The sequence below is a fragment of the Megalops cyprinoides genome, chromosome 15 (assembly GCF_013368585.1).
Source record: "Megalops cyprinoides isolate fMegCyp1 chromosome 15, fMegCyp1.pri, whole genome shotgun sequence".
NCBI classification, from domain to species: Eukaryota; Metazoa; Chordata; class Actinopteri; order Elopiformes; family Megalopidae; genus Megalops; species Megalops cyprinoides.
Genome location: NC_050597.1, coordinates 19,181,606 through 19,192,617, shown reverse-complemented (window position 1 = coordinate 19,192,617; position 11,012 = coordinate 19,181,606). Strand labels below are relative to the sequence as shown.

The following is an 11,012-nucleotide window of genomic DNA, read 5'->3' as shown; positions in this document are numbered from 1 at the left end:
ATGGGAGGAGAGAGGGAGGGATAGAGAGAAAGAGAGGGAGAGAGAGAGAGAAAGAGTGAGAGAGAGAGAGGAGCCAGTCCACACTGCAATGCCTGTAAAGTGTCTGCTGTCTGCCCACTAGATTTTCAGAGCTCCTTTTATCAGATCCAGGCAGAGAGAGAGAGAGAGAGAGAGAGAGAGAGAGAGAGAGAGAGAGAGAGAGAGAGAGAGAGAGAGAGAGACTCCCGCACTGGCAGTTTAAACAGTGCAGCGTTTGAGAAGAGAAGGACTTCCAGCACAGGAGCACACTCCCCAACCTTCCACATACCCATCCTGCTGCCTACAGCTCCTGTTCTCAGTAATCTCCCCCCTCCCCACAGACAGCCACACCGCACAGACCTGGGTCACTCTTCCTATCGGGGTGAAAGGCACGTGGCCAGAGGCTCGGGAGGAAGAGGTGAGGGGACAGAGAAGACAGATCCATAACCGGCTGCATTTGGGGGAGATCCGCTGACAGACAAGCCCAGGTGCTAGGAGGGTGTGAGCCTGAGAAGAATTCCAAAAACAGCTGTCCCGCAGGCGTCCCGAGAAATAGCCTGTCGCCGGGTGGAGACACGCTAGCGAGCTACGGGGTGTGAGGAGCCGACGCACCACAATCCCCTTCCAACTGTGAGGCGTTAACTCCCTGTGCCCCTCTGCGCCCGGGCTGGGGGTCACCCCGGGATCATCCGGTGCAGGTAAGGAGACTGCAGGCTCTCTGAGTCGGGGGTTGGTGGTGCGCTCAGTAGGGAAGGAAAGCAAGGGCAAAACTCTGGGGTCTTACAATGGTGTGATTTACCCCGTGTGTAATACAAGGTCTTTAACAGCACTAACAACAGAGTAATGTCCAGGGGTACGACAATGCTGCTTTAACCTTGAGCAACATGATTAGCTTGAATAGCTCCTGTAAAATTTCCAGCTGTGTAAATGAGAAAGCTACTCAGTGTAATCTTTGCAAGTAAGCATTATTCCATTGGTTCTGAACACGAATCTGCCTCACAGATCTGGAAATGTGCACTGTTGCCTCACTGTCTTAGGGGTATGAATTTGACATATGTTTTCAGTGCTTCAGTGATATCGCATTTGTGATTTTGTTGAATATGTTTTCTTTTCACTCAGTCCCCCTTGTTTACTTTGCATTCTTCAGCTCCTCGTTAAGGAATGCATAAACATCTGTTCACACACACACACGCACGCACGCGCACACACACACACACACACGCACACACACGCACACTCACACACACACACACACACACACACACACACACACAGATCAGATGAGGCACATGCAAAACAGTTGCATTAAACGTTTCAAGAAAGCTTTCCAAGAAGGCAGCGTGTGAAATTTCAATCGAATGCCCTGCCTCAGTCCATCTGACAGCCCCGGGCTCCTCTCAGATCTCCTCTGATACTCAGTTGTCCTCAAAAGATACCCAGGCACTCAGGCTTGGAATGAGGGTCCTGCCCCTTCATAATGGGGTGAAAACACCAGAAAAATCAGGGCTAATTCAGAATGGCTGTTTTGACATTCTCTCTCCGTTTTTAGCCTTTGATACAGTTTCCTGGCTGAGTCCCGCCAAGGACAACACCACATCGAGAGCTGAACTAGTCTTGGCAGTTGGCACTAAAAAACTATTCAAGGGAAAAAAAGAGTAAAACAGAAAACACACTCCACCCTGTCATTCACCATAGTAGTAGTGTAGCGGTCAGATTTCTTTCCCGCAGCCCCACATGACCAGGTTGTCTGTAATTGAGTTTATTTTTTCAAGGCACAAACTTTTCAATCTAAAGCTGCTTTTTAGAGCTGCTATTATCCTTGGCAGGATGTATTTCTGTTTTGCCGAAGTCATGAAGGCAGGCTGTTTGTCTATTCATGGACACAAAGGTATTCGGGGGGTGAAGGGTTAGAGTGTGAAATGTACACAGTGGTACACCAACCGCCCACGAGGGCAGTGCCAATCACATTGTCATTCCTACCATTCTCACCCACGTGTGGACAGCAAATCACCTATGGATGTACGCTGCATTGCTGTATAGGTGACTGTACAGTTGATACATAACATTTCTGAGACATTGTGGTGGCATAGGCAACAAAGCCAAATTGCTTCAGTTACATTGGCCTGAAGCTCCAGAAAGGAAAAGTAAAATAGCATTGCAGAATCAGAGCAGTGCAGAGTCATCTGCCTGTCCATATTTGTATCCCAGTGCTGCACTGTATACAGTAAGACTAGACTCCAGAATGGCATCATCTCTCTTATTTAGACTGTGGTGCAGTCACACTAGCCTATTAATAAGCTGACCCACATATTCTGAGGGTGATTCAATTTCAGACTTCCAACAACCCCAACCCACACACACACACACACACACACACACACACACACACCCACACAATCTAGCGCCTCCTCTGTCTGCATTATCTCCTTAATGAAATGACACGCTTACAGCTGCCAGAATGGGCCCAGCCAGCGCCTCCACCATCACCCTGCCGCCCCCACCACCGCCCACCACCTCCCACCCTGGCATGCTGTCTCACGGGTAGCGGGCCAGACAGCTGCCATGTTGATATCGCTGCTCTGTGCGCCACTCTCGCTGACTGAACGCGTGGCACAGGCTGATTCCACTCCTGATGAGTGTGCCGTCCAGCCACCCCTTCCCCAGAGGTGCAAACAAAGCCGACAGCCGCATTTCACGCCGGCGCCACCGGTAACACATGCATGACAAGCACTCGAAAGCTATTCTAGGCCCTCGCCTCGCTCTCAGAAGATAATCTATACCAGCATGCACCTGCTGAACCCCAAATACCAGGCTGTGTCATGGGGGGTGTGATTCAAGGACTTTTAGCAAAAAAAAAAAATCAGTTTATCAGTTTATATTTCCCTCTTGGTCAAAAGGTTTTTATTGATGATCATTTTGATAAGTGCAGCTATTCAGATCAGATGGCCAGATGGCACATCAGGTTGACTTCACATTACATTTGCCATTTACATGTTTGTCATTTAGCAGGCGCTCTTATCCAGAGCAACTTACATAGGTTACAGTTTTACGTGCTATCCATTTATACATCTGGATATTTACTGAGGTAATTCTGGGTTAAGTACCTTTCCTAAGAGTACAACAGCAGTGCCCCAGCAGGGAACTGACCCAGCAACCTCTTGGTTACAAGCCCTGCTTTATGCTTAAACTTGTCTTCTTGCTAAATGTACCTGTAATTTTCTGTCATTGTGTGCTGTCTTTGCTGTCTCTATGAAAAAGTGACATCACTGACCATTCCCAGCATCCTTCATGCTGATAACTATAAATAATGCAGCTGGTCAGATTTCCTAGAATTCCTTCAAACAGAGACGTGAGGAGGTGAACCACATGCAGCACACAGGGTATTCTGGAATACTTTGAGAACAAAGCAGGCCCAGAGTGTGCTATTTTAATTAGAGGCTTCTTTCGTTTAAAAAATTTGCATCACACTTCACTTTCACATGGGCTCAGCACAGACTTTGTCGTGACAATAAATTTAAAGCCAAAAACAACATATTTACAAAAATTAAATACGGCACTGAATTCCTAGCATTGAAATCAAAGGGTCTGGGTTTGCTCAGAGCATGAGTGTGTTGTGCTGTGCTGCGGTCTACCATGGCTGTCAAAGTGTGAATGTATGGCTCAGAAAACACAACCTCGTCAAAACAGGTCAGATAGCAGCTGAGATCTGCCACATCAATAGAGCCATGCAGACGGTCTCTCAGGACATGCACAAGAGGGTTTAAGTGCTCGCCGCCGCTTTAAGAGCCTTTCCTGAAGATAACGCATAATATTGCTTCATCGCTGCTGTGGTATTGTAGCAATGTGCCATGAAAAACAACATTTGAGAATGTTATGCATTGACTGCCATATTAGAATGTAGTGGGTCTCTGCCCGGAGTCAGGAAGATAGCCTAACTGTATGTGGATGATGAACTTCAACTACTGGTAAATCCTATCTGAGGCACCAGGACTGGGAGAGGCAGCAGGAGAGTGATGGCTACTGTCTGTAAGCAGTCCCATCATATGAAACAGAGTCTGTTCAAAAGCCAAATGTGCATCCTCTTCAATATTATTATCTGCAAGCTCAGCAATTAATGTCACATTCCAGCACATTGGCAGTGGTTATTGATTCATATCTTCCAGCTCCACTTTCTCTGGAAGTCTGAGTTAACTATACATCTGCCTGGATGAAGATAAATAAGTAGGTCAAATTCTATGATTCACTGACCTTTGTCTAAAGATACTGTGGGACTGAGAATATGTCCTATGATTACAGTATGCAGAAATCCCCTGAGAATGTAATGTATACAGTAGACAGTTGGCAGGGCAGTTGGTGGTGTGTTTCCTGGCTTCCTGTTGGCTGCAGTGTGGATCAGTTAGAGATGCTGTCAAGGTCAACGCTCAGGGAGGCAGTCGAATGCATCAGCAGAGCTAGCACGGGCTGGGCTGCTCAGTATTCTCACTGCATCTGCCTAAACACTGCAGTGCTCACTCAAGCAATCAGCCATGCAGCATGCTCACACATTTGCACACACATTCACACACACATACATCCTCACACAACACGCACATACACATACACATGCACACTCATTCTGTCTCTCTCTCTCCCTCTCTCACATACACACACACACGCATACACATGTACACTCTCTGTCTTTCTCTCACACATATGCATACACATGCACTCCCTCTCTTTCTGTCCCTCTCTCTCTCTCTCTGTCTTTCTCTCACACACACACACACACACACACACACACACACACACACACATACACATCTTCTTGTTCCACCTGCACTGTTATACTGACATACAGTCTCTCACATACACCTCAGAACTGCAGTCCCACATTAATACACAAACTCTCTTTCTCCTGTGCCTTTAGTTTACACACACTTTCTGAATGCCCCCTCCCAGAGTGGGTGTGGTGTCTGCTCCTCTCCTGGTCTATATTTAGCTGCGCAGCGCCAGCTAAGTGGCAGGTATATATGAGTTGTAATGCTGCAGCTTCCAGCAACTCCATTATTCCACTTGACCCACGCTCGGCCAGCCCCTGAGACAGCATTAACAGCGGAAGACAGGAGGGGAATTTCACGGGCTCAAAACATTCCTCTCAGGCCCCCAAAACATGATCTAAAGCAGAGCATGTGTGAGCCGTGTCAGCTTTCACTGAGGGATCCGTAACGTTACCCTGCTCTGCATTTGATGGTGTTTTTTTAGCTTTGCTTTATGTCGTTTTAGGTGTTTCTGTGAAGTTTGCCGTTTATTTTCATCTCAAGCAGATGTGTGGCAATAATAGATTATAAAACATGCTTTTTCAGACTTTTCACAGAACACAGATACGTCACTGCTGATTCAATTTTGAACTTGAACAAAGTCACCTAACAGATCCTGTCTCTTCTGGTAAACAGGCCCTGTTTCACTGGCCACTTACAGACTGAGTCACAAGGACAAAAATACAGATTTTTGTTTTTGTGGGTGCCAAGCATTAGCGTTGACTTAGATTTCCTTTGTGAAATGGAATGAACACTATCGAAGGAAACATTAAACCTTTGTTTCAAACAGATATTTCTGTTGGCGCTGTGGCTGTAAAATGGCTTACATTCTGACACAGCTCACTGCACTTGTCAGAAATGTGGAACCAAGATAAGATTTACATAAAACACACCAGAAAACCTAGCTAGATCTGGAGTTATATTCATGGACCAGGATTTGCACAGGGCTGTATCACCGCAGTTTGTGCTCAGCAGAAACTTTACGTAATGATTTTATTATCATTTAAAGTAGTGCACCTAAGGGCACAACTGCAGTTTCCCATCTAGGATTCAAACCCATGTCCCCCTGGTCCAGACATTAGTCCTTTAATACTTTGCCTTGATGATTAGTCTTATTACTGTTATAATTGTGGTTATTAATAATAATTAGTGCATTTATTTGGTAGATTTCCCTGTGTGTGTGTGTGTGTGTGTGCATGCATGTGTGTGTGTGTCTGTGTTTAAGTGACAGCATAGCCAGCAGCCGGGTCTCTCCGAGGGTGAGCGTGTTGGCTGCAGAGGGCCCTGCTGCCGGCCGCTGCAGCAGGAATGCGTGTGTTTTGTTAGTGATACATATTTGGGTAGACTGGGCCGCACAGACGCTGCGCTAGGCCGCTCCGCGGCGTGCCTCGCTCTGTCAGTGCAGGTCAGCGCTCGGAGACCTCTCACAAGTAAATATGTCTATAAATGGGCAAAGGCGCCTGCTCCGCTCTCCCTCCGTCTCCCTCACTCACTCTCCACCCCCCTCTCCATCTCTCACTCTCTTTCTCTACTCCTCAACACCCCATTCCCTTCCTCTTGTTTCTCCTCCGCAAATCCCTCTTTCTCCTGTTCAAATTAAAATCACATTGTTGCCATTACAGTGAGCTCTCCGTGTTGCCAAAACATACATTCTTCACTAAAATAAGTATGTGTAAATATAATAAAACCTAGTCAAATGTATGCATTTGTATATTATGATTATATAAACTATATTAGAGCATATTATTCATATTACAACATATAATGTGTAACAAAATATATTTATATGTATTGTAAGACATATTCATTACATTCACACAAATATATATAAAAAATCAGTGATTTCATTACATGACATCACTCCATTGACACCTTGTAGAAGTAAATTTCCTGTATTTTAGCATTTACTGTCCTGACATGCATCACTATTTCAAGAAGTATTATTTATGGAAACAGGAGCATATTGTCTGTACTTCCTTTCCTTTCTCCATCTACCCCTTCTATTTTTATTCTGTCTGTCTTCTTACTCAGCCTCTCTTCATCTCTCTCTCTCTTTGTCTGCATGTCTTGACAACTTCACTGTCCATATCTCCTCCACTCTGTCTTCATCTCTCTCTGTCCTTGCCTCTTGCCATGTCTTTCCCACCCTCTCTCTCCCCCTCTCTCTCCCTCTTTCCCTGCGTGTCTCGACAGCGTTCCTCTCCACACTGCAAATGCCATGTGCTTATCCCCGTAAACCCTCCAGACCCCTCTGTCCAGTCAGGCGCTCAGCTGTTTCATATTATCCCCTGTAAAACAGGAGCCGGGCGCTTCGCGCAGGTCTCCGAGACAGCGTGTACGGGTTCCACGAGCTCCATCATTCGTCCGCTACACTCACCAGATGTGAGGAGCTGGGACATTTTATGCTCGCGCCTGATCTAGCTCCAGCTTGTGTCAGTAACATGATAGCTTTGTTCTGGTCATGTACCACAGGTTTACATTATCAGTGTTAGATCAGACAACAGGATCTCAAAGATTCTGTTATAAGCGTTTAATCATAGGATGAGAGCTCAAAGATACTGCAGAATGACCAGAATGTAGTTGGTCTACAGTGTAGGGCTACAGTGAGAATGCACTTTCTAGGTGGTGCAGTGAAGTGGTATTCACACACCTGTACCTGCAATCGCACCACTTGAATACTGGAATAAACACATCTTGTCATGGATGCAACCAAGTTTTCAACAACTCTTTTCAGCAACCCTTTTCTGGAGACATAAATGGGAACATGTCAATAGAAAGTTTGTACATTTGTACTGTTTTGATTTTAAACATAACTTCCTACCTTCCTGTAACTCAAACGCATATGACATGCTAGACTGTCCTATATATTCTTCAAACAGTTATTCACTCACTTTTCTCTCTCTCCACAGCAACCCTGTTCTCTCCCTCCACACAGAAGACTGAGTCCACTGTGGGAAGAGGTGGATTCCCCCAACAGAAGAAAGGCAGAGCAGAGCCTTAGTGCTCCCACTACAGTCTCAGTGCTTCCATTAGAGACTCAGTGCTCTAAAGTCTTGTGCCCCCTAGCGTGCTTCCAGACAGGTCTCAGCACAGTCTCAAGCCCCCCGCTTTGGAGAATGTAACACCCGTGCCCCCCCTCAAAGACGTTCGCGTGAGGATCTACTCAACGAGGTAGAGAGGTCACCCTTACTTTCAAGAGGATCCTGTTCTCATCTTCCTTCCTCAAGATCTGCCTTCCTGCCCCAACAATGCCAGCCAAAACGCCCATTTACCTGAAATCCACCAACAGCAAAAAGGGCAAAAAATGTCGCCTGCGGGACATCCTGTCCCCGGACATGATCAGCCCCCCGCTCGGGGACTTCCGCCACACCGTCCACATCGGGAAGGGCGGGGAGCGGGACGCGTTCGGGGACATGTCCTTCCTGCAGGGGAAGTTCGAGCTCCTGCCCGGGAAGGAGAGGGTGCCCCCGCAGTACACGGCGCACAGCGAGTTCCTGCGAGCCAACAGCGCCTCCGACGCCTCCTTCACCGAGACCCCTTCGCCGGTGCTGAAGAACGCCATCTCCCTCCCGGCCATCGGGGGCTCGCAGGCCCTGACCCTGCCCCTCATCTCCACCGTGGCGTTCCCCTCCATCCCCGACCCTTTCGATGCCGTGGAGCCGCCACCGCCCAGCCTCTCAGAGGAGACAGAGGAGCTGGAGCTCCTGCAGACGGACACCCTGCTGCTCTCCCTGGACATCTTCAACTCCCACTCCCGTTCATCCACACAGACCTCCAGCAAGCCCAGCTTCCTGCTGGATGAGCTGGAGGAACTGAAGAAGCCAACTGAGAAAAAGAAGCCCTCTGAAAACGGAAAAGTTTGCAATGGGGAGAACGGATATAACTCGCCTCCACCCTGCTACAGTAACGGTAGCAGTAACGGTATTGTCCGCCATGTGACCTCCACCAAGCCCTCTGAGTGCTACACAGGCTGGCTGGAGCGCGACAGCGTGGAGGACAGCCGCATTTGTGACTTTGAGTTTGAGCTTTCGAAAGGAAAGAGCCTGTCACAGGACTCCATATCCAAAATCACGGGGTCTCTGTTGTCACTCGAACTCGACCTGGGTCCCTCCATCCTGGACGATGTGTTGAACATAATGGACAGACCAAAGACAGGGGACAACCAATGACTTTCTCTGAGGAGCAGAACAGAAAGGGAAGCTACAGGACAAAACAAAGTAAAAAAAAAAAGACTCAAGACTGAAAGATCTACAGCAGGCTGACCTTCATGTCCAGATAATTATGTAAAAGGCAGAACTGTTTACGAGCTTGACTCTTGTTTTAATAGCCATGGCCTTTCTCTAAGCTTCAGTGGAGTGTTTTGCTTTTATGTAGTTTTCTTCTGCTGTGACACTGGGCATGCAAGATGCATGTGTTATCAAATACCGGCAACTACAACGTGGCCATTGTGCCTTTAAATCTGAGATTAAATGAAGATTTAAGCCTGTGTTAGTGTACTCAGAATCTCCCAATATTAGCAAAGGTACTCTCTTAGGTGTGTACTGGGGTTTTTTGTGCTTTGAATTTGAGACACAGTCTGTTGCTTTCTTCCTCTTTAATACATATATATTTAGAATTTTCCCATTTATTCTTCAAAGCAACCATCTTCTTCAGTGCATTATGCAAAGAAACACTGTACATTTCTTCATCTTATCTTATATTTATAATGGCCATTGCACCACCAAGGCCTTTAAGAACATTCTATAGATATATAGTTATATAAATACCTATGTTTTTATTCTGTGGACATAATAAATAAATCTGTGTTTTTTCATACTTTTTGTCTGCGAGTTACATAGAAATATGATATCTACACAGGTGTTCTGGGCGGACTGATTATTTTCAGATGCTTAGAGGAATGTTATCCTCTGTAAGAAAAGAAAGATTATTACTTTGTTAGTCCACCTTCAGAGTTCTTCATAGTTCTGTGTGAGCTTCCATGTGAACCTAATTATCTAGAAGGCTGTAGGCCCTACCAGGTAATATAGGATTATTATAGTTTGGGAGCCCCTTCTCTGGTCTAAGCCCAAAAGTGATGTAAGAGCAGCGGATGGAATAAAGCTTACTTTAAATGTGAGCAGGCTACCGGGGTAAAGCTGTATCACCTTCTTGGATTTGATTGGTTTAGGCCAATTCCTTCACTAATGAATTCAGAAACAGGGATGTGCAAAAGCCGTGAGCCACACAGTTGTGTGAAGAGAGAAGGGAGTGAGAGGAGGAGAGGTGGGGACAGTCTTGTGGACGAATGAAGACAGCGTGGAGAAAGAGAGGGATGGAAACAGAAATGGATTAAAGGACAGGAGAAGACAAATAGAGAGGGGCAGCAACAGAGAATGAAAGCACAGGAATGACGGGAGAGAGAAGGAGAGAGAGTAGGAGCGAGACCAAGAGAGAGGGAAGGAAAGAGCGAGGGAGAAAGAGAGAGGGAGACCGTTTCCTGCCTCTGGCATTCCCCACATTCTCGCCTCAAGCCCTGAGCAGTGGGCTGGGCCACCCTGTTCATAAGCGAAGGCGCTTGTTCCGTTTGTTTGCGTGCGGACGGGAGTGGGGCAGGGAGGGCTGTGTTGAAGGAGCAGAATGGGGGGGCGGTGGGGGGGGTTGGGGTCCTCAAAATTCCCCACATTCCTCCGGTGAAACACAAGTGTACAGCAGCAGTCATAAATCAGCTGAGTGGGGGTATGGGAGGAGGGGCCATTCTTCAGACTGCCTGTCCGTCACACGGAGTGTGAGGGCCGTAAAGTTCCACTCGCAGCCCTGGGCAAACTTCACTCATTACAAAGAGAGGGAGCGCTATTCATCGCCGTCTGTGTGATAAAAAAGGTGATGACCCACCCGTGTTGAAACAGCAGTCTGAGAGCCAGACCACGCAAGGAGAGCTCCTGAGATTCATCGCTATACGCTACTTACACACTTCCTAATGTAACTGCTGCTGTATGTACATGTGCACCCAGTCTGCCCCTCCTTGCAGCCTCATTCTATACACTGATGTGCAATCAAAGTGTCTTTTGTCTTGTTCTGGTAGTTGCTCTTGCTGGGATTATTATTGTTGTTGTTATTATTTACATTTACATTTATTTATTTAGCATTATTGTTGTTGTTGTGGTAACAGTAGTGTGATAAGATGCTTCATAGTGCTATCCCACAATCCTTTGCAACAAC

The 11,012-nt window shown here is 46.8% G+C and overlaps 1 protein-coding gene across 2 annotated transcripts; it reads left to right on the top strand.

Moving 5' to 3' along the window:
* The first annotated feature begins 232 nt into the window (after window positions 1-232).
* Window positions 233-9,449, top strand: cdc42ep3 (CDC42 effector protein (Rho GTPase binding) 3). Of its 2 annotated transcripts, none has more exons than XM_036547009.1 (2): window positions 233-716; window positions 7,724-9,449. In XM_036547009.1, exon 2 carries the CDS (start codon window positions 8,063-8,065, stop codon window positions 8,981-8,983), a length of 921 nt encoding a protein of 306 aa, XP_036402902.1. In that variant the 5' UTR covers window positions 233-716; window positions 7,724-8,062; the 3' UTR covers window positions 8,984-9,449. The 2 variants fall into 2 exon arrangements, with proteins under 2 accessions (XP_036402902.1, XP_036402903.1); XM_036547010.1 differs by lacking the exon at window positions 233-716 and adding an exon at window positions 2,700-2,727.
* Window positions 9,450-11,012: the final 1,563 nt, after the last annotated feature.